The following is a 23951-nucleotide window of genomic DNA, read 5'->3' on the forward strand; positions in this document are numbered from 1 at the left end:
AGAGAAGGCAGGCCCAGCCGAAGAAAAACCTGCTAGAGTGAGGGAAAGACACAAAAGAGAAGTCAAGTTATAGCCAAAATTCCTTTATAGATGTTAGAGTAAATGGTTTTTAGTGTCGCAATTTTGTATTTTAAACAAATGTATTTGAACAGTTTTATTGGTATGCAATGGTTTTAACGAACAACTATGCAATTTCCTACATTAGGCAAAGCACTAGGAGTGTTCTGTTTGGAATGAATCTGGGCTGGGCACATACGCAGCATAAACACACTCAGTAATCATGAAAGAATGCTACCATGCATGGTTTGCAACAAAGGCTGTTTTGTTATGTAATCATCAACAAATATGAAACCGCAAAGTACAACTTTACAAAGAAGCATGTTTAAGTCAATAAAAAGGAAACCGGAATAAGCATTAAAATTGTATTCTGTATGGGAAAAAACACAGAGCTATGCATTTCATATAAGAATATATTAAATATAAGTAGGTGTCAAAGAAAAATGCAGCTAGTGCCCCTAGTTGAAGACTGTTAGGTTGAGTTACAAACATTTTTATCGAAGTAGGAAGGCTAATGAATCGTGGGTGTACGCATAAAATGAGTAGCAAATATTGCAAATAAACTTTACTTGGCAAGGAAGAGTATGGTTGTGTAAGAAAGACACATGAGGGGGAATCAAGATGAGTGAGCCTTGGCATGCAGCAACCTTGGCATTCAACAGATAGCACTGGAAATTATCTTCAAAGAACAACCTTGGCCCTGCAGTTATGTTTTGCTCATTTGTTTTTACTGATTAAGCTCTGCCTAGGTGCTGTTAGGTGGTTGAAAGTCCGATAATGCACTGGAGAAGCAGGAGACTGCTCAAAGTGGGGGGGTTTAAGCTTGGAAACCTTCACTCTGAACCCAGATCTGTGAGTGTTTTCCCATCATTTAGTGTCATTGCCTGGCTTCTGAGAGTGTTTGATAGCTTTTGGTGTAGTGTTTTTTCTATGTTCACCAGTTTATGCCTTTATAGGACGTTTCTTACTTTCGCTGTCATTCTCCAAGTGTTGATATCTCTGTGGTAAAGGCTGATTTTCTGACTTACTGTAGGCCCACTCAAATATCTGCTATGAGAAGTACCTGTTATTTTAGCTATTGTATTTTTGTGTTAGAGTGTGATGTGCATGCCAGTATCTTTAGATTGCTTGGTGGCTTTCTCACTCCTTGTTTTTGGTGTTAAGGTTAGGGTACATAGGTCGTTCAGTATTCAAGAGAAGTTCATTTGAATATCTCTTTAAGCCTGGTCATGGAACTCTTCCAAGCACGCAACTTAAGTCTCCTACTGCAACCATATTCCCCCCTGAGAATTTAAATATTGTGTGTCCCCCCCCCAGTTTTCCTGAGCCATTTTCCTCAACCCCCAAAGTAGTCAAGACCTCTTACTCATCCTTAGTGCTATTCTCATTGCACTCATTTTACTACTATGATCTCTCTAATCACTTTCTAGAGCTTCTTCTCGCCTCCATTTCCCATTATACTCATTCCAAACCTCATCTTGCTACTAAGATCTCCCAATAAGCACTTTCTGGACTCTTTCCTCTTCTATCTACCCATTAATCTTTGTAAACCAACTAACAGACTCACATCACATGTCCACCGCTTAAATTAACTCGAATTTTACTATACCAACCCACTGCTAATCCTTTTTAGGTTCCTGCCCGCCGAAAAGCACTTTGTCACCTCATATGGGGTAGTAAGTGCCTTATAAACACCATTGCAGTATCATCATATGACCTACAGGGCCTCCACTCTACTTTCATATTGAGACCTTTTGTCCTTGTCCTTGAGGCTCCTACACCACCAGTCTCCTATACTGGCCTCTTATTTCTGAGCCCAGTACTTCTGGTAAATATCTTAACCTCTTACTTCTGAGCCCACCTGCCTCAATCTCATATTGCGTCCTCTTACAACTGAGCCTCATGTTCCATGATTTCTAAAAGTGTAACCCTTCACTCCTGCTCTGCACCCTCCAATCTGTTATTATGACCTCTAATCCTGAGCCCAGCCCTTGAATCCGATACCAAGATCTTCCTCCTGAACCTCTGCACCACCAGTTCTTTATCCTGACCTTCTTTACATACAATCGCTCTTGAGCTGATCCCTCCAGGCTCATGTAGAGACCCCTTACCCTGAACACAATGTGCCAAACACCTCGTTTTGTAATTTTATTCCTTACTCCACCCCACCAGTCTCATACTGAGACCATTTACTCCTGAGCTCCAACCACCCTCTCTCACTCAAGAGCTTTCTTTCAAATTCATATTGAAACCACCCACTCCAGATACTCCTGAACTACCAGCTTCATACATCTACTGAGCCTGTCACCGTGATATCATGACCGCACGTATTATGTCACAGAAGTGTTTTTGTAGTGTAACTTTCACCAAATTCTTGGCCCCTTGTGGCTGCACTGTCTTCCGCAATCATGGCTTCAAATAAGGCATTAAATAAGGTGCCACTAGTGCTTGTGCGGCCCATCTTCAAGATGGATTGTGCTGGCACACATTATAGGCTAGTGTTGTGGCAAAGAGGCTTTCCCTCATTTTCATGGGGGTATAGCCCAAAGGAGATGAGGGTGCTTTTTTGCCCATGTGGCCGCTCCATTTTACAGCTGTAGTCACAGAGGCAAACAGGTAATTGGGAGGTGCTACGACGAGCCTCTGTGGTGAGGGAATGGGTGGGGAGGTGGGGACATACAAACACACAAAAAAAAGACACATACCTTCACTACACATCACGCCCCTCTCTTCTCCATGCACTGCACTGCGGGCAATCCTCACACTACTTTCACGCTGCCAAAAGCAGCATAAGGATTGGCCTGAGAGTTGACAATTTATGCTCCCAAGTAGACTTGGAGCCTGTGTCTGCTCTTTCAAATCCAGCAACACAGTGGAGGAGCCGCTGGTTTCACATGTACTTTTTCAGCACTAATTTGTACCGATGTGTCACGCGATGTGTCATGCGCCCGGACCAATGAGACTGCATGTAAGGATTTACTTAAACCCTCTCAAAAGATGTAATTTAATCTGATCAACCTTTTCCTTCTTTGGATATGGCAAACACCTATTGAGAAGATACAAATGGGGGTGGGGTCGCACACTACTCACACACCGGCGGTGTTGCCCCTAAGGACTCTGGTCAATGTAATAAAGTGTTCGCGATGCATCATCTTTCGATCTTCTGATATCTTCGCTGTCTTCGCCAGGGATGGCGAAGACAGCGAAGATAGCCGAGCATTTATCCTTCTTCTAGTGCTGTTCATTTACAGGCTGTTGAACTGCATCGAGTCCTTACATTGTATTTAAGCAAGTACTTGGAGGCTCAAAAGAAGGAGAAGTGCTGGACACAAGCAAATATAAATGTCTTTGCAGTCCTATACTGAACTGTAAACTCTTGTAAAAGAGAAGATACAGAAGGCTATATTTCAGAACTGACGGAGAAAATAGGCTTCTCCTGGGGCCTACAGGTTATTACAGAAAATGTCAACAAATTGATACTTTGATATTTCTTGGATGTAAGTGATTGAAACCATGAGATGACACGCAACCATGACTCCTTGTTTCAGTTACATATCATGAGCAGTGATCTCAAGAGCAACATCTACAAGAGCTGCAAATACAAATTGCAGCCAATTCCCCTTAGTATTCAGTTTCCCTTTAAAATGAGAAAGACCCGCCCATGACATAAAATAGACAAATCAGCGGCTCCTCTAAGGCAGAGGAGCATCACTGAGTGCAAAAAAGGAAAAATAATATGATGATACCACAATGATATTATCATTTTATTTTACAGTGCGGACTTTGAACCAGGTTATTGCGGGGCGAGGCTGAGCTGTCAGAGCAGGGGGAGGAGGAAATATATGCACCATAAATGTGGATGTCAGTTTGGCTGGTCAAACAGACATGCACACTTAGCATTTCTCCACCCGGCTCTGTTGCACAGCCGGGTGGAGAACTGTTCCAGGCACCCAGGCGCTGCCTGAGCGGCCAAACAGGCCGCTCAGAACAATCACGATGCTGCTGTCATGTTGGTGACAACAGCGTCATGATTGAATTAGGGGAGTCTGGGAGCCTGTTTGCTTTCATTCCATGCTGCTGGGGAGAGAAGAAGGCGAAGGAGAGGCAGCCGATCACAGGTAAGTGTTCTTTTTTTATGTCTATCACTCCGCCTCAGAAACCCTGGATCACTGGGCACTCCCACAAGACATGAAGGAAGGTGCTCCACTAAAAATCTTGATCAAACCACTAACAACTACCTCTCTTGGCTAGATCTGGTTATTAGTCAGCTAGCCCCAGAAAAAGGTACTTTCAGTAGGAGAGCTACACCTTCGCAGCCTTGGTTTTTGGATAACCTAAGAGAATGCAAACAGTGTTGTTGTAGACAGGAGTGCAAGTAGAGGCTCAACTGTAGTGCATCAGGAAGTTTTTTTCATAAACGTATAAACTGAAAATAAATTAATACAAAGCCTTAATCTCTAAAGAAAAATCTGCCTATGTCATGCACAAAATAAAAACATTGAAAACCTCGACTAAAGAGCTATTTACTTCGGTAAAACAACTCACAAATGTTGAGGACACTAAAAAGGATAACAGTAATCAATCTTTGTGCAACACCATTGCATCCTTTTTTTCAGGCAAAGGTTGGATATCTATAATGTCTTCACTGCTATGACTCCATCGCCACCACCACCCATCCACCCCGCCATCTCCGGAATCAGTCTATCCGGAGGCGTTACCATAGGTTCCATCTTGTTCTCAAGATGGGAAAGGCAGTACCTATGCTGATACAGTACTCCTTTCATCTTTTATCTTTTCCAGTACTGATGCCCAAGCGAGTTCTGGACTTTCTCCAATCAATAAAATTTGGTTCCCCCTGGACCCTTGTCCTCCCAGGATTTAGGAACTAATTCCTAAGATAATAGCCAGCTGGTGATCAGTTTCAATGAAAAGTTCAGTCAAGGATATTTCACAAAGGCTTGGAAAAGAGCCTCCATCTTGCTGTTACTCAAGAAACCCAACTTGAGTCCTTTGAACCCCAACAATTATTGGTCAATATCACGCCCCCCTTTCCCAGCTAAGATTTTGGAGAAGGCGATTAATAAAGTACTGGTCACAAGTCTATTCACCTTCTGGACCATTCAAAGTTTTGTTTCAGGGGTGAACACAGTACAGAGTCAGCCTTGATTGTTCCTTTGGAAGAACTGAGAACCACCTTAGATTATGGAAGTAACGGGGCCTTGATTCTGTTGAATCCTTCGGCTGCATTTGCCACGGTCAATCATGTTATATCGATTGGCTGTCTCCATTCCATAGGCATCAGGGGTTCTTCTCAGGCCCTTTTAAAAAACTTCCTATCGGAGAGAGAACAATTTGGGCTTTTGATGACTTCTCATCCAGATCCTTCTCACTGCCATGTTTGGTACCGCAGGACTCATCTGAGAGCCTTAAGCTTTTTATTCTTTATGTTACCCCCCTGACAGTACTTATCAAAACGCTTGATTTCTTGGTTGTGAGCTGCGCAGATGATACTCAGATCGTAGTATCAGTGGCTGGAAACCAAGAGCACACCGCAAGTGTGACTCAATGGTTAGAGCGGCAGACCCTGATGCAGAGGTCTAGCCCGGGACCAGGGTTCAATTCCCCGCCTCGGCGGGTCTTGGGCTCAAAATTCCACGGACCTGAATTTCTCGCCTCAGTGACTATTCCAATCATGGAATCCCACTCTGCAACTCTGGGCAATAGCTTGCTTAATCTCCACAACGGCCCCCACAACGCTAAGGATGCCTGGCCTCCACCTTGGGGGTGCCCAGGAGTGGACACCTCACAGGGAAAGCCAGGATGGGTTCCACAGCGGTATTCGTACAAGCGCCTTGAGACCCTTGCGGGTGAGTAGTGCGCTATACAAGTATCAATTTACAATTTACATTTACCGCAAGCAGTTTCTATAGCTGCATGCGGAAAATCAGTAATTGGATGTCCAACAATTTTCTCAAGTTTAACTCTGATAATACCGAAGTGCTCCTGCTGCCTAACGACACTTCTATTTGGGCTCTAACTTAGTGGACTCAGGAATTTGGAAGCCTACCAACACTGGTCTCCAAAGCAAAAAATCTAGGGATCATCTTCGATGACAGATTGTCATTTGAAAAGCAAATTAACGCCATGACCTCCTTATCCTTCTTGAAGAAGGTCTTCCTGTTTATCCGACCAAATGTACAGAAGGTGGTTGTCACGGCCTTTGTGCTTTTGAAACTGGGCTATTGCACTGCACTGTATATTAACATGCAGCAGAGAGCCTTAAGTACAAGTCCTGCAGAACGTTGTGGTGTGCATGTTATTTTGATATTCCCAAGCATCAATAAGTATCACAAGCCTTGGTTAGCCTCATTGGCTACCCATTCGAAAGCACATTGATTCAAAGCATTATGCATTGCTTTCATAGCTTTGAATGGTTTAGATCCGGACTATTTAAAACTAACGTTTATTTGGTACCGCCCATCCAGAACTCTGCAATCCTCCTCGGCTTACAATGTGATGATTCCCAAATTCAAGAGAGTCCATTGTGGTGGCTGAAGTTTCGTTCATTGCACAGCCAAACGATCGAACAACTTCACACTTCAATTGAAGAAATGTACACGCCTTCTCTTTAAAGAAAGTTTTGAAGACATGGCTTTTTATTTAAGTTTTCTTTCTCTCTTCCGTGAGGATTTTCTAAGTAATCGCTTACTTTTCTCTGTTTCTCTTCTTCCGCGGTGGGCAGCACCAAGTTGCCTTCGGGTAATAACATGCTATTCAAAAAGAAATTGTATTTCAGGTGCGTGCAATACAGTCCATGTGAGCATAGGTATAGCTAACACAGTTAACAGAGTAAGGCAGGACAGAAAGGACTCCTTTCCAGTGAGTTATTTCCTATAATAGAGAAGCGAGTCTAGGGAATAGCCTATGTGCATGCTCAGTTCCAGAGGAGGAGGTATACCGCAAGCGTCTGTAGGGTACAAAAGGGAGAAAGAAGTGGGCAGGGAAGGACCCCAACCTGAACGAGGAGGAGATGGTTCGCTTGTGGCATTTATGTCTCTCTGCAAGCAAAAACATTGGATAAGAACAAAGGGAGTGGGATGTAATGGTAGAAGGAATGGCCCAAACAAGGAGGGTTTGGTTACTGGTTGCTCTTTTATCCCATCATAATCCAAGTTAGGTGTCGGTGCAGCCACCGTACAATGGCTGATTTTGCAGAAACTCTGAACTGGACATATTACAAGACCCATTACTTACGAATGCTCCAAAATATCGATCACTTGTACACCATGTGAGAGGGAACACGGGTCGGCGAGTAGGTGTAATGAAAGTGCATGATACCCCAAACACAGCACCTCCAGTCTCATTTATACTGGTGTAATAGCCAGAGGATCTTGTCTAGAAGCCATTGAATGTGCCCTTTATGCGCCACACAAACTCATACAATGTTTGGCTTAATACTAGCCCATTTCATTTTCTGTGTCTTGTGATCTCGTTTTGAACTTCCTGCATTCAAGCCATCTTTTTTGTTTACCTCTCCTCCTCTCCCTAGCTGGCTTGAGCCTTTGTATTCTTCACAAGTTGCTAATATTTGTATGATATGTTTAACTTAGAATGATTGATACAATGTTCCGTGTGGGTAACAAATTGTGAAAGGTACACATGTATAAATATTTTTTGTATTTACAGATGTTCTAATAAATCCATCAAGCAATTTGGATGCTCAACATCTACAAAGAGTTATTGAACTGCTTGAAGCCACAGAAGAATCGTCAGTTCGAAAACAAGCCTTGATTACTCTTAGTAACAGTGCTGCATTTTCAGTTAATCAAGTGAGTTATTTTTTCTTCTATTAATCTGTAAATTGATTTATAGGAACCGTTTCAATCCATGTCCATTACCTTCAAAATATTTGTTACTTACAATTAGAGTCCAATAATTGAGACTTAGGTCACAACAATAAAACTTGTCAACCTCATTTTAGAATAGGCGTGCATGATTGAGAATACAGGTATAGGAGTGAGGCGTTCTCTACGCCCCTGCCAGCTGCACAGCTGAAGGCACCATTGTGGCAATCTTGTATTTAGTCCTTTTTCATTGTTTCAACATTGTAAACCTTTTTCTCAACAATTTTTTCAGTCGAACTCTAGTCATTCCTTTTATGTTTCCAAATCACACGCGGAATTATTTGCCATTTTCTAAGCTTCTCATGCTCAAATCGTGACCATCCGGACCTCAAAAAGGAACACGACCAATGCAATAATTCATCCAAGGCAGGGCTTTTATTATTAAAAACCCAATGCATTTCGGGCAGTCAAGTGCCCTTCTTCGGGGGTCACTGTAAATGACAATGAAAACAATTATAATAATTACCATTTTGATTCATAATTGTGACTCTTGTTTCAATATCACATTCACATGCTCTTTTCTTCAATATGCTAGTTGCAAACCAGCCCTCGCTTATTCACCCATTGTGCATTCTCCATGTTCAGTGCTTAAAAAATGTCCACTCTACTCCTACAGAAGCGCTATGCTAGAAAGACATACTCTGCTGTTTTCCCAATGAGCTTTCCGGCCTGCTGAACAGTCAACTTTCCCATCCTTTCCCACATATTCCATACCATGTGTTATCACTCTCCCTTCCTCCACATAACCCCCGAAAAACTCCCCTCCCCCATCCTTATGTCTGACTTTCAAACTAACCAAAACCTTCTTTCTCTCTAAAATACCATTCTTAACCCAATCTTTCATTTTACATCACTTTAGCCGGTTTTCTCCCTTTCACTCGTTTTTCTTAAGAGACGCTTGAGCTTCTTCCCAACTCCTCTGTTCCTCCTGTATTGATCCTACCCACCTAATCTCCAACCATCCTGTCATTACTCAATCCCTGCCCACACATTCGCCCCTCAATTAAACTGTACAACCCTTCTCTTCCCGTACCTGCCATGAACTTGTAAAATTCATCCAGCCTCTGCTCCGTCCCAAACCGCCAGTACTCTCCGTGCCCCTCCCTTATTTAACCACGTGTGCATCTCATTTTAGCTTTCTAACAGACTGATTACAAGCCACTTTCCCGCCAGCATCGCTTTGTGCAATTTTGACTGGCAGGTACGGGAAGAGAAGGGTTGTACAGTTTGGCTGGAATGGCGTTGGATGGATCAAAAAATGAATGAAGCTCGTTTGGGCGCGCAGCGCGTAGAGCCTGAAAAAAGGGCTCCCATTCCGCCGCTGACTAAGGGCAGTGTTAAGACTTCTTGGGCAATACGGGGCCGGTGTCCAGCCTAAATCAGTGTAATAATATTGGAACGTAGTCTTTTGAAAAAGTGTGATGTGAGTGGAATGGGGATATTTAAAAATAAATATAGAAATTTTGGGAGCATGACCATTTTCGCAATTGCGAGGCGGCCGGCTAATGAGAGGGGAAGTTTTTACCATGATTGTATTTTGGTTTCGAGACAATCATAGCTTTGCCATATGGGACCTCCTCAGCTCGTCCATATCTCTGCTCACCCAAATGCCAAGGTATCTAGTGGGACCAGTCGCCCAAATGAATGGGTAGTCATTTGGAAACAGCTTGGTAGCATCTGTGAGGGGGAAGAGGATGGATTTGCTCCAGTTAACCTGTACCCCACAGAGGCAGCCGAAACGGATCACTTCCCTTGTCATGGGAGCCAGGTTCTCTTAAGGTTCCTGAATGTATATTGTGACAATGTCTGCGTACATTGAGGTCACCAGGCAGCGGGATGAAAAGCCAATGCCCTGCTGGTTGTGGTGTTGGCGCAGCTGCGCCACCAGAGGTTCCATAGCAATGGCGAATAGCATAGGGGACAGGGGGACAACCCTGCCTGGTGTCCCCTCGTGATAGCCATGGGGTCGGTAACCTGCCCGTTAATCCTGATGCGTGCTGTCAGGAGTGTGTAGGGAAGTTGTATCTTTTGAACAAAGCAAGGTCTAAAGCCTAGTCGAGGAAGAAGATAGAAAAGGAAGGGCCATCCCAGCATATCAAAAGCCTTAGTGGTGTCTAGGAGGGTGGCCACTGCAGTCAAAGCGGGATTGATCTGGTGGATAACAGAGAAAATGGTGCACAGATTGTGCGAAGTTGCACTTCCAGGGATAAACCCGAATTGGTCAGAACTGGCTATTAGTTGCATTAGAGGGAGGAGACAATTGGCTAGCAGTTTTGCATACATTTTGTTGTCGGTATTAATTAGTTATAAGGGGCGATATGAATCGAAACTCTCGGGGGATTTATAAGGTTTAAGAAGGAGATTAATCATGGCTTCGCGAAGAGAAGGGGGAAATCTGCCCAAGGCAAGAGATTCATTGTACATCTCTGTCAGATGTGGAACAAGGAGAGATGTATATTCTTATAAAAGGCGGGGGTGAGCCCGTCTGAGCCAGAAGCTTTATCGCCCAGGAGTCCTGCAATAACTTTTGTAATTTCTTCAGGGGTAAATGGCTCATACAGATATTCACGGTGTCTGTTGCCGAGCCATAAAAGCTTGATCAAATCAAAGTAGTGATCCAGGATCTCCAGAGGCGGGGCCTTATCAGCAGTGTATAGTTGAGCATAGAAAGAGGACATCCTAGCGATAATGTCGCCAGGGTAAGTAGTCCTTTCGGCAGTCTTGTCGCTAAGCGCAGTGATATATGAGGATGCGTGTGGGTGTCTTAGTAAGTTTGCAAGGGTCTTACCAGGGCGATCGCCCTCACCATAATGGCGAGCACAAGCCTCTCTGCCTAAGAATGCAACTTCTCTATCCTCCTCCGCATTGAACTCGGTGAGTTTAGTTCTGATAGAGGCGAGGGTGGCGGGACTGGGGTTCTGTGATTGCTGGAGGTCTAGTGCTTTGATGTCTTTCTCCAAGCCCTCGAGGGTTCCTCTGATGGACGTTAGCACCCCGGATCACAGCCTTGAAGGTGCTCAAAATAGTCTCTGATGGCACCCCCAATCTTCTCGCGAAAAGCAGTATCGCGAAGCGAGTTAGGGGGTAGGCGCCATGTGAACATACAGCGGAAATCCCAGACACAGGCGCACCAGGGTGTGATCTGATAGTGTACAGGCCAGGTGGTCCACAGAGGTGACCCAGGAGGCGATGTGCGGGTGATAAGCCGTAAGTTGATGCAGGACCAAGATATGCGCTAATCGGATACACTAGAACCTTCGCGGATTTCTGGGTGTTCGTGGCGCCAGGTTTCAAATCGGGAGTTGTCCTTTAAAATTTAATATAGTGTGGCTGTGGCCTCTGGGTGTTGGATGCGAACCCCGAGCGGTCCAGTGCCATTGAGGGCGCAATGTTAAAATCACCGCCCCATATCAAAGAGTGGGGTCCCAGAGAGGATATGATTTGCCAAACTTGGGTGAATAAGCTTGGGTCATCGATATCAGGGCAATAGAGTGGCACTAGTATCAATGGCTAGTTATAAAGGGTGCCGACAAGGATCACTAGCAACCCTCAGTATCATTGAAGGAGTGTGCGCCCTGCCAGGGAAGGCCCTTCCTGAAGAGGATGGTGATGCTGCACGCATAGTTGGAATAGGTGTCTCTTGGGGGAAACACACATCCACATTATGTCTGATAAGATATAGGTGCATGAGGCGTGCCTTTATCTAGTCGTTCAGACCCCTAATGTTCCAAGTCAGAAGGTGGTGTCAGTCATGTAGTTGCCAGGAGAAGATAATGATGTAGTCTGTGGTCGGTGGTCAGGCAGAAAAGGCCAGATTCCTGAAAGGTGGAGTGTTACGGAATGTATGCGGTCGGTAACATGCCATTATCAATACGAGAATAACGACAAAACAAACCCCCCTGCGACAGGGTGCCAGATGTGGAACCCTGAATTAAAAACCCATGACCTCCCCCCACCCACTTCAACCCCCCAAATATGTTGAGCATCTGAACCACCCCCATCCAGGGAACCTGAACTTGGAGAACTTTGGGGCACATGCATCATTGAAAATATCAGTCGCAAAGGGGCAGATTTGCAGAATCTGCCCTTTTGCGCCCAGTATTTTTGCATTTGAGATGCATCAACCCAAATGCAATTTTGCAATTTAGGTAATCGTAAATTTTGCAATTACCTAAATCGCGAATGCAATTAGAGAATCGCAAATTGCGATTCCCGAAATGCAATGCATGATGCAATCGCAAATAGCGATTTCGCTATTAGGGGTCGCAAATTACCATCAATTTGAACTTGATGGTAATTTGCAAAAATGTTGAAAAATGCACTAAAGGGGCATGTGTGTGCACAACATCTGCAAACATGCATATTTCAGAGGTGCAACAGGGTGTCCTTCTGGTACCCTGGCACCCTTGAAATTGCATGCGCAATTTGCAGGTATCTATTGGTAAAGCTCAGGAAATCGGATCCTCGTCAGCAAAGGAGAGCTGCCCTGACCACGGACAAGGAGACACGACTTGTCAAGCAAGGATTTGTAATTTGTTCCCATGCTCCAGAATTCAAATCTAAGGGAAAATGGAACCTCCTATCCTGGAATATAGCAGGTCTCCAGGCAAAACTAAAGGATCTGGACTGGGGACTATTTATTGATTTCTTTGGCTTATGCATATCCAAAGAAACATGGTGCATTAATCTAGTTTATAGATCAGGGTATACCAGTTATTTTATGAATGCTGTTTACACTGGTCAGGGTAGACCTTCGGGGGTCTAATGTTATGGGTCAGAGTTTCGCGAAAGAATCATGTTGAGCAGTTGACAATTGATTTGGCCCATGTTTATAAATATATATAATCGCTGAACAGGAAAACATTTAGATTCTCCAACATTGTAGTTTTTTTTTTATTGTATTTATTGGTTTTACAACATTCAAGACATGTCAACCTACAAAAACGAATTCTAACAAATAGCCAGTACCAGCGCACGTATAGTATACATAACATATCCTCACATTGCATTACAACTCTCATATTTTGTCCATTTCCATGTATCAATGTGCAGTTGATAGACAGGTTGGGTGTACATATGGTGTCATTTCAGCAAACATCGTCAGGAGACATATATACACAGTTGATAACTCTTGGCTTAGCAGGTTAGGCTTGTGTTCACATCATACATATAATGACGTAGAAATGAATATTTAAATATATCAGGGGTTACATCACCCAACTCCGCATTTATCAGTAGTACATGTCCACAAGTCATAGTTCGTTAATGCAAAAAAACTAAACTTGTACAGGGGCCTCCGCGTTTGATCGCGTCCATTCCAAGAATGGCTCCCATATTTCCCGTGGACGGGAAGCGGAAGGCATCTGTTCCCAGAATTGCTTCAATTGAGTGTGCCCATATGTCACATCCGATAGCCAGTCTGCAAATTTCGTGCCCCACCGGATGGCTACCTGTCTACGGACATTGTAGTTGTTAGAGCATGTTATGGAAGCCGATTCTGACAAGACTTCATTGATAGTTGCAGGGGATTTTAATACAACATTCGAGCCACTGGATAATTCAGAGTACATTATTACTGAAGAGGAGGATGAGAAATGTGGAAGCCTAATTTACCACCAATTAGCAAATGGGCTAGGCAGGCTATCCAGCTAATGGCGATTACGGTACATTTGGGCCTTGGAGCTTGAAGTGGCCGAACGTCATAAGATTTAGCTGGAAAACACACATATAATTGTGTCAACCGTACTAGCCGAATTGATTATATTCTGCTTGATGTTCAGCTCTGGCTTTGTTTGAATGATAAGGCAGCCATAGAAAACTCAGATGGCGATCACAATGCTTTACAACTTACTCTCCAGGACCACTTTGCACGTATACCTAGTGTTTCTCCCCCTGTCCAGTTAGGGACTTTTAGCTTGTCAAATACCAAACGTACTCTCAGATAGTCCCAAATAAAAATGTTGCCCAGGTACAATTTCTCTTATTCAACATAATCTTGAAGACGTTGAACATCTTATCTAAATGCAAGACAAGTAAATCTTGCACAAATAACAGTATAATTATTATTCACAAGGACCTGATTCGCAACTTTAAAGCCTCAATCACTAGGGAAGTAAGCAAAGGCACTAGGCCAACTGGGAGCAACAACTGGTATAATAAGGAATGTTCGGAGCCTAAATCCTCATTTCTCAATTTGAAAAGAACCAAGGTCCAATCTGACTTAAAAACAGCTACGAAGAACTATAGGATAGCCAAGAAGAAGACTAAAACTGAATGGGACAGGGGTATAACAATAGCGCCTGTGTAGGTAACTAAAACACATTTTGGCACTTTTTTGCTCATGGTAGTTTACATGTATCATCCAAAGTTCAGTCTATTACTTAGCCCCCCAGGTTTAGGTAGCTCATTTCCAAAAGTCATACTCACATAATATGTGCAACTTATCTAATTATTTCAATGGTGATGGAGAGGAGTCGAAGTGCGCGTTTAGTTACATTCGGTGAAACCTATGATGCTATCCTTAATGCTGTAAGTGGGAAGGCTCCTGGCTCAGACAGAATCCCGGGAGACCTATATGTGCACATATGGGGGCCCTTATGTTATCCCTGGCATGCGCATCTTAAGGAATATTGATTCCATCTGAGGTTGAGAGAACTCTGGAATTCGCCGAAGGAGACAACTCCCATTACAAAGTCAGTGTTTAAAGAAATATTTGATTGCCTGCAATGGGAAGAACAGTTTTCCAAATGTACATGAACAACAATGGTTCCAGGAAAAGTAACTATTTCACATTCGAGTCAATCAATACAAAACAAAAATTGAAAAAAATTCCCCAAAATATATAAGATGCCGACACAAGAATTCTGTTTTTTTTTTTTTATTATTATAAATACGCTTTACAGAAACCACAACAGAGACCGTACAATACATGGATACTTCTTGCTCAACATGTTACACAACAAAAACACTTTTGAACATTACATAGTGTTTGACAAAGGAAAAAGAGATAGCAGTGGATCTACAACTTAATCAAATAATACATAAACAATGGAAAAAGTATTGGTATCAGTTCATTTCTAAATGCAACTAAAGCTTTAATGGAGTTTCAACCCCAAAAGCCAAAGGGTCATGATCAGGACGGAAATAGTTTTGCAAGCGAAAAGCTAAAGAATGCCCAGACCATCAGTCAAAATTACCGACTATTCGATTATATCCAAAATTGGTAATTCCAGAAAGAATTCCGAGCCCAATCACACAGCTTAGGTGAGATAATCACAATCCAATTCGAAATGAGTAAATGCGTCTTCTAAAGTGACAAAAGAAGACCATACAGTCCAATGACCCGTCCCATTTATGTGGCTTAGGTGGGGTTGTTATAGTCAACTTCAATGTAAATTGATATGTCTCCAGGAAGCAACAATGCACTATCCTGCGTGCTCATCGAACCCGAACTCTATTGAATGAACTCTCAGCGCGTATGGGATGAAGACATGTAAAAATGTAAACACTGAGCATTAATAGACAGATATTTTTTATAATAAATATATTTTATCGTTTGAGCCATTTTTAGATAATATAACATCAGCATTATCAAAAACTCTCTATGCCAAATTCAGATACGGAATTTTAATAATAATAATGCACATTTATAAAGCTCATGGTTACGCCTAACGGCATGTCCCAGCACTACGAAGGAAGAACCAAAGAGGAGCAACACCACCTGAAAACCCGTCCTATTTAGTGGTCACAGAAACAAAAAGAGCTAGATTAAGGGCCTGTACTAGAGCAGAGCGGAATAACCAGGTTATAAGCCTCTATTGGAACAGCAGTCCTGACGGTTCCATCGTTAAATGAAGAGGCAGGGAATTCCAAGCTTTTGCTGCTAGGAAGGCAAAAGAGCGGCCACTCTACTTGGCTTTCCTCAGCCACAGAATTACTGCCAGATTGGTGCCTGAAGATCTAAGACTACGGCTAGATAGATGGCAGGTCACCAAAGAGGTCAGATATAGTGGACCCCTATCATCAAAGAGTCCATTGCAAAAGCCCATGGCTTTAAATAGAACTCTCTCTTTGAGTAGCCGTAGCTGGCCCCGCAGGACCACGCCTCAGAAGATTTAGCTATCTATCCCCCAGATTCATTGAGCACCCATTCTGCGAATTCTAAATAGCGAAAAATACCGAATCGCTATCTAGAATTCGCAGAATGGGATGCATCATCAAAGTCGCAAATCAAGTGTGATTCGCAATCGCCCTCAATCGCCGTATGCGATTTTCCCTAAATCGCTATTAATTCGCAGAATTGCCTGTTTCCCAACCCCAGATTGCGATTTTCGCAAATACCGAAATTGTAAATAGGGAGGTTGCATTTTGAGCACAATGATGACATCACAACCAGGAAGTAGGCAGCTCCATGACTTATTTGTAACACAGAGCTGGATTGAGGAGGAGGCACGGCACTGAGCTCCAGGAGACACACCCTGCAGACCCAAGACACACATTGCAACCACAATGTCCCAGGATGCAGCAGGAGGCAGTGAAACTGGCAGGAAGAGGAAAATCAAGTTCTCCGAACAAGAGCTGGAGTACTTGATTGCGGGAGTCAGCAGGGACCATGAGCTTTTTGGAAAGCTTTCCAGGAAGGTGCCCGAGGCTGACTAAAGGCGCATCTGGCTGCGCATCAGCGGTCAATCGATGACCTCAAGAAGAGGTGGTATGACCTCAGAGGCCGTGCCAAAGAACGCATTGCAGAGAGGCTGGGGGAGAGAGTGGCCACGGGAGGAGGAGAGTCCACAGTTCCCGCTAACACACCACTGGAGGACTTGGTTGAGGACACCATCAACTCTGCAGCCTGCGTGGGGGTCACTCAGCTGGACACCTCCAGAGCCACACACCAATCACAAGGTAAGAGCCATGCAGCTGCGACCCCGTACCCTAACAATGCCCATGCCTCCATAGCCAGCCATTTGGTAAACCCAGGAATGCAGTCCCTGCCCATCAGAAACGCCCAGTTGCATTGTGGGACCTGTAGAGTGACAATGTGCTCTGACAGCCACACACATCCAGAACAGTCAAGTGAAACATACGCCTAAAGCCAGTCAGGGAATGCAAGTCTGCATGCATGTTGCTCCTTCCCAGGTGCCCGAATCCTATCATTAATCATGCACTCATTCACATCACAGGTGCCGCAGATGCTGAGACCACGGATAGCGAGGCACTCCATATCGCGGAGACTCCAGATGAAACGGAGGGAGAGAGCCAAACAGCCCCAGCACCTGGACCGTCACATGCACCTGCAACCGCAACAGTACCAGCACCTTCCAAAACGCACAGGGCCACCCCTGCAACCACAGGAGGAGTACAACCACGCCAGGCGTCACGCATGGCAGTGGATCCGACCCCACCACCACCCAGGAGGCAGACACGCCGCACAGCCACTGTGCGGTCCCAGGCAAGCGGCCGGTTGAGGCAGCAGCGAACTGTGGCCACACGACCAGACAGGGAGCGACAGGCCCAAAATCTAGGGCTAGGAATTGAAGCCCGGATGCTAACTGTGCACCGCAAGCAGGCACAGCACATGGCAGCCATGCAGCTGCAGTTGTACAAACCTGCACGCAATATAAACCAGCTTACAGAAAGTGTGCAGGAGCTAACAGCTGCAGTGAAAGAAATTAACCAACTGATGGTGTCGCAGCAGGACATCACCCGCCGACGCCACCGCCAGCTGCTGACCAGGCTGTCTGCCTATACCCGGTCGAACCACCTCATAGGGAACGCCACATCACAACTGTCGCGCAGGTTGCTGGCCATGCAGCTTCAAATGGTACAATGCTGCCAAGATGTAGCATGGGCCCTGGAGCAGGTTACCGCTGCAGTTGAGAATCAACAGGTGTGCGACCATCGCCTTGCAAGGGGGGATGAGGGGAGTGATGATGCCAGTGAGGGCACATAGAGCCTGAGCAGCCTGTCTGCGCAGATGCTACCAGAAAGGCGCCACAGTTCCAGGCCCAGTGCTGCATCACGCTCGGACACTCCCAACGTGGAGTTGGAGAGGCGACAGGGTGCGTCCGGCAGGAGGCGCCAGTGACTGAATAAACATTACCGGCAGTGCCATGGTGATGAAACCATGCACGCCAGCCCTGGACACAAGTGCCTGTATGATGCAATACAGTTGTAATTTTTTTTGATGATTCAAAGCACATCTGCAGCTTGTAGAACATAAAAATAAGATTTTATTTTGAACCCAAATCTTCCTCATGTAATTAATTCATGTGGCATGCATGAGTGCGGTGTTGTGTGAAGGGTATGGGTGCACTAGAAGTAGTTCATTGTGATGTTGTTACGGCGCCTGTGTCCTTCAGCAGGATTCTCCCTGCGTGCATGATGCACATGTGCAGGTGGCAGGTTGTCCCCCTCAGACTCACTACCAGACACCTCCACAGGTATCCTCCGCTTGGTGGCAATATTGTGGAGTATGGCACACACTGCGACAATGCGGCAGCAGACCTCAGGCTGGTATTTGAGGGCCCCGCCAGTCTTGTGGAGGATGCGGAAACGACTCTTTAACATGCCAAATGTCTGCTCAATACCATTTCTTGTGTGTTTGTGCGCAGCATTGTAACGCCGTTCCTGTGGTGTAGCAGGGTTGAGGTATGGGGTAAGGAGGTATTCACGGAGACCGTAGGCGCTGTCACCTGAAGGTAGGAGCAGAGGGTCAGTGCCTGTTATGCGCAGCAACATGGTCTTGACATACTGTATGTGGGCATGTGTACTTACCTAGGAGATGTCAAAATCACCCCATGCCAAGCAGGTGTGTATGCTGCTGTGCCGGAAGATGAACGAATCATGCGTGCTCCCCGGATATTGGGCCACAATGTCGGTTATGATGGTCTTCACATTGCAGACCATCTGCATGTTGAGTGAGTGGTAGGACTTGCGGTTCCGGTACATGTATTCGGTCTCAGCGGGTGGACAGATGTGAATGTGGGTGCAGTCGATGCAGCCAATTACATGGGGGAACTGGGCGGTGTGATAGAAGTCCAGTTTTGTTTGTGTTAAGTCCTGTTGGGTTGTTGGGAAGGTGATGTAGTGGTGGATCCGGCTCAGCATGGCGGCCAGGAAACTCTGTAGGCAGCGTGACAGGGTACTCTGTGATATGCCCTCTGCATATGCGACTATTCCCTGGAAACTTCCGGAGGCCAGGAGGTGCAGGCAGCACAGGACCTGGACATGGGTGGGCACGGCGTTGGTCCGTCTTGTTGGGTGCTGCATCAGGGGGTCAAGGTCTCTGATGGGCTTCCTTATCATTGCCCCATTTAGCCTGTATTTTGAGTAGATCTGCTCCTCAGTCTGGCCCAGGAGTGTAATGCGCAGCCGGAAAATGCGCTCCTGGATCCTGCGTCGGTTCTGGGCTGCAGCCTGGAGCCTCAGCCTCCTTGCCACGATGTAGAGACCTGGCATTGTGATTTTCCTCATGCTCCTACTGAGTCTCCTTAAGTGTGTTTGTTTTACCCTACACCTGTTTTTTGTTTGCATTTAAAAAAAAAAAAAATTTTCATTGGAGTTCATGGTTACCACCTGGTTTAGCTTCTCCTTAAATTGTGACTCGTTATTAGCGATTTTGGGCATTTTCGCTATTTGTGATGTATGATGAATTTGATTTGCGATTTAATTTGCGAATTCGCAATATATTTGCGAATTCGCAAAATATATGCGAATTCGCAAGTTATTACGCAGAAAATGTGGGAAATCGCTGTTACGGAATCGCAATGTGGGTTGACAATTGGTTTTGCGATTCTTTGTTTTGCGAATTCGCAATTTGCTGAATTTGAAGTTGATGAATTGTGGGAGCGGCAATTGCAATCGCTGTTTCGCAGCTATTGCGATCGCTATTTGGCTTGATGAATCTATGCATATGTGTTGTATTTGAGGGCCAACCATTTCCATTTACTCACTTCATTATTGTGAAGTTGTCATCCCACAGTTAAAGCTCATTTCATCTGCTTGATTAATTTATTGTGTTATGTTCTTGAGAGCTTTTTTTTTTTTTAGAGCCCAGTTTTGAATTTCCAACCCAATTGCACTAAAGATTCAGTAAATGTGACAACCCAAATCGGAAAAAACTGTTGAACTGCAACCCGTCCACAACACACTGAGCAATGTTTGCTTAAGATGTGTTTCAGGTAACATGGAGCCCTATGAGACAGATGATAATTGGAACATCAACTCCTCTTTCACAATTTGACAACTCACTATGAATCACTAGAGTATGTGGTATTCGTTTTAAAACCTTTATGTAAAACTATCACCCGATTCTAGTGCACACAAGATGAATTGTCGCTACAATGAATATGAACAGTAAGATAACAAAGATGTTTATGTGCAAGGTAACCCGCCAAAAATACTCTCAACATTTCTTTTTTGAACATCAAATATATTCAATCATCTCTTTGAACAATAGAAATATCTTCATCAGATATTTTCAGTAGCGGTATCCGTTATCAGATATTGACAAACCAATTTACACATGTTTTACAAATATCTAGGTAGTGGAGCCAAAATTATATGTACCTTTTATTAAGCAGAATTGGTTCAGAATAAATAAAATATGTATTCTAAAATTTTACTGCAACCCTTTTTTTGTGTGTCAAATCTGTTTTATTGAAGAGCATCAACACATACCACAGTGTAAAACATATGCCAGGCAGGTGAGGTTAGCAATCATTTCTTGGACATGAAAGAGATACATCAGAAGCAATTGTCATCTTGCATCACATATCTAGCGGGTAAAGGATTAAGAGTAGAGCCATGACTGGCCAGAGAAGCCACAGCTGTGGCAATAGGAAGAAACAGAAACTTCCCCTTGTCTCAAGGAGGGGGGGGGGTCAACACCTTTGTCAACGTAATATGAGAACAGTGCAGGGGGGTGGAGAGGAGCCAGAGGTACAGTAGGTTGAGCCCTGAACAGGCTGGCAATAGGAAGATGGAAGGGGAGAGCAGAGAAAGAGAGGATAGAAGACGAGAAAGAGAATAGGTAGAGAAAAAGAAAATGGAGAAGGGGGTGCGAAAGAGAGGGGGGAGAGAAAGGAGGGGATAGAGCATCCCGGATTAGGCCCGACAATGCTGTTGTAGGAGGCTGGGGGCGGGGGGTACCAAATTTCCTATATAATGGAACTGGGCATCTAGTGAAGGAGTTTCAGCTCCACGAGCTAGGAGGACATCTCCAAAAAGCTGGAGGGTGCAGTGCTGGGGAGGAGTGCAACAAGAGTGTTCCAGTTTGGAAAAGTGGTTGATCAGTGGTTGCCAAATGCGAGTGAATTTGGATTCTGTATGTATGATCCGGCATGTTAAGAGTTCTATCACCATGACATGCAAGAGGTATGTGAACCACAGAGTAATATATGGTGCAGAGGGCTTTTTCCAGTGAAGAGCTAGTACTTGTTTAGACGCACCCAACATATGCGTTATAAGGTGCCAGTCGGAATGAGTCACAACTGTGAGTATTTGGGGCCGGTCACCCAGAATGGCCACAGTATGCAAGTTTGGTAGGGGGAAGCCTACAATGTATTTGATGTGGCTCAGGACTTCCTTCCAGAATAAGGTGAGTAGTGGGCAGGACCACCAAATGTGAATAAAATCGGCAATCACCGATCGACAATGCCAACAGTGAGGAGAGGAGGTAGGGAACATTTTCTGTAAGCGTGTTGGAGTGTAATACGGCAGGTCATGAGTTTATAGGCGGTTTCACATTCGGGGTTTGCTCCTGTATATCCTAGGAATATGGATCCATAGCTGTTCCCATTTTTTCGGCAAGATTACTCTGTAGAGTCTGTGTGCTATTGTGTTTGGTAGGTATGGAGTTGGGAAGGGGTGGAGTGTTGTAGCAACTGATATATGCCTAAAGAGCCTACCAGTGTCTCGAAAGGAGTATTGCCTGCTCTGCGTTTGGTGTTGTAAACACCCAGTGTCAGAGTTGATAATATTTCAGTCCAGATGGATCATACGTCGTACGTCCCCTTCAAAGAGATCTTGAACCGTGCGACATTCACCCTCACTGCAGGCTGAGATGATTGTGGTTGTAAGGCTGGACGGAAGGCATGGTTACTGGCCAAAGGAGAGCTGGGTGAAGGGAAGGTGGTGAGGCCCTGGAAATTGCAATCTTGTCCCAGATGTTGAGGACTGTTTTCGTAGTGGTACCTATATAGGCGCTACAGGGTTGGGTATGCCTGAAGAGCCAGGCCAGATCCCAAAGTGGCCTGCACGCCACCGCGCAGTCCATATGAAACCATTGCTTTTCGCTATCTCAAACAATCCATTCTGAAATATATTGAAAGGGCTAAGCCCAATAATACTCAAAGAGGCTGGGACAAGCTAAACCCTTGATCCCTAGGCAGCATGAGAAGTTTATTAGAGAACCTCGGGCGTCTCCCCCAAGATAAAGGAAGTCACCTCGTCTTGAAGGCATAGGATATCAGCCTGCGGAATAGGAGTGGCCAAGGTTTAAAATAAATATAAGACTTCCGGCAGAATATACATCTTGGCAGCGTTGAGATGGCCAAGCCAAGACATAGGAAGTGGTCTCCAGGTTTGCAATTCTTCTAGAACAGTTAGTCTACACTCCGACCAGTCACTTTGGGACCATGATGACAGGGATGATATTAAATTCAAGCCTAGGTAGTGAAACAAGTGCGAGGCCCATTGGGAGGGGGCAAGTGATTGTAGGTTGGATATATCCTGTGGAGGGATAGATTGATTCAGCACCAATTTTCTGTGGATTTGCACATCCAGTGGTCTTCCCTCTAATGGAGAGTCCTCCCGGGTCTCCTCCTCAATGTCTATGCTCCCCTACAGTGCATGTCTCAAGTGTCTATATTTCAGCCATTGTGCTTCCGACCTCTGGAATTCCTTCTGCAGGTAATCAAATAAGACTATTTTGTTAGCGCCCAAGACGTCTGCAAGTGTGGTGAGGCTTATGTTGTCCCAGCCTTGAAAGCCTCTCAACACGACCACCTGTCTCAGTCTAGTCCTTTCCCGTAGTGGCGTACGAGATGCGAGTCTCCTGTCTCACTGCATCTCTCTTTTCGGCCTCCGCCACATCACCAGGACCACAGCCTTTGCCAGTCTCACCATGTGACTTAATCTACCACAGTACAGTGCATGAACATAGCTCGGGTCACCAATACCCCACCTATCCACCCTACCTTAACACCCCCAATTCACAGTATGTGTGTTCCCATAACTGATATAACATTTACACTTTATACACTTCTCATGCAGGAGCACAACTTCTGGGCACTAAAGCCGTAGTGTCTGCTGTTTTAGGGTCCTTCTCTCCTCAGTTCGAGACTTTGCACCCGCCAAGACCTCGGTCTTTCCTGCGCAGCCGCAGAGCTAGTTTTCCATGCCTTTGAGACACAGAGTCCATTCCACAATGTCATTGGTCAACCCACCCCTGCGTCTGTCCAGAAATAGTCATATACTTTCCAGCCCAAGACTGGGGGGTGCAGAGTCTAAATTATGTTCTCCAAAGTCATCGGGGTGAACGTCTGCAGATGCTCCCCCTTCAATATTAGGGGCAGTGAGCCAGGCTCACTTTCCCCCGCCTCTGATGCCAGTGTTCTCTACTTATTATTGTTCAGGATGTCGCTGCATTGCATGATGTCCACAACAGTTTTTTACTGTGCGGCTCTCATTTGCTCTTTTGTCTGTAAGGTCCAGCGGCATGCGCCAGTCCAGTCCCTGCCTGGTACTCTCTAACATTCTGTCCCTCTCTCAGACGGGGCCGCCGGTCCCGACCACAGTCCCTGGTGTTCCAGCTATACCCATGCGTACTGTGCAGTGAGGAGAAAGTGAGCTTTGTCGTTGTGTACATTTTACAGTTTTGCTGGAAATATGAGTGCATATTTGAGGCCTAGTTGGCGCAGCACTTTCTTCAGTGGAATAAAGGTCTACCCTTTTTTTCTGAACCAGGGTTTTATAGTGCAGGTATATATT

General features: G+C 44.9%; 1 protein-coding gene across 1 annotated transcript in view; it reads left to right on the plus strand.

Moving 5' to 3' along the window:
• The window catches only part of ARMC10 (armadillo repeat containing 10), a 198263-nt gene that overhangs the window by 32157 nt on the left and 142155 nt on the right, over positions 1-23951 (plus strand). The window contains exon 2 of the mRNA XM_078679406.1: positions 7744-7886. Within this exon, the coding sequence (XP_078535532.1) occupies positions 7744-7886 (143 nt within the window). The remainder of the gene's footprint in view (positions 1-7743; positions 7887-23951) is intronic.

This window comes from Lissotriton helveticus, chromosome 1_1 (genome assembly GCF_964261635.1).
Source record: "Lissotriton helveticus chromosome 1_1, aLisHel1.1, whole genome shotgun sequence".
In the NCBI taxonomy this organism is placed as follows: domain Eukaryota; kingdom Metazoa; phylum Chordata; class Amphibia; order Caudata; family Salamandridae; genus Lissotriton; species Lissotriton helveticus.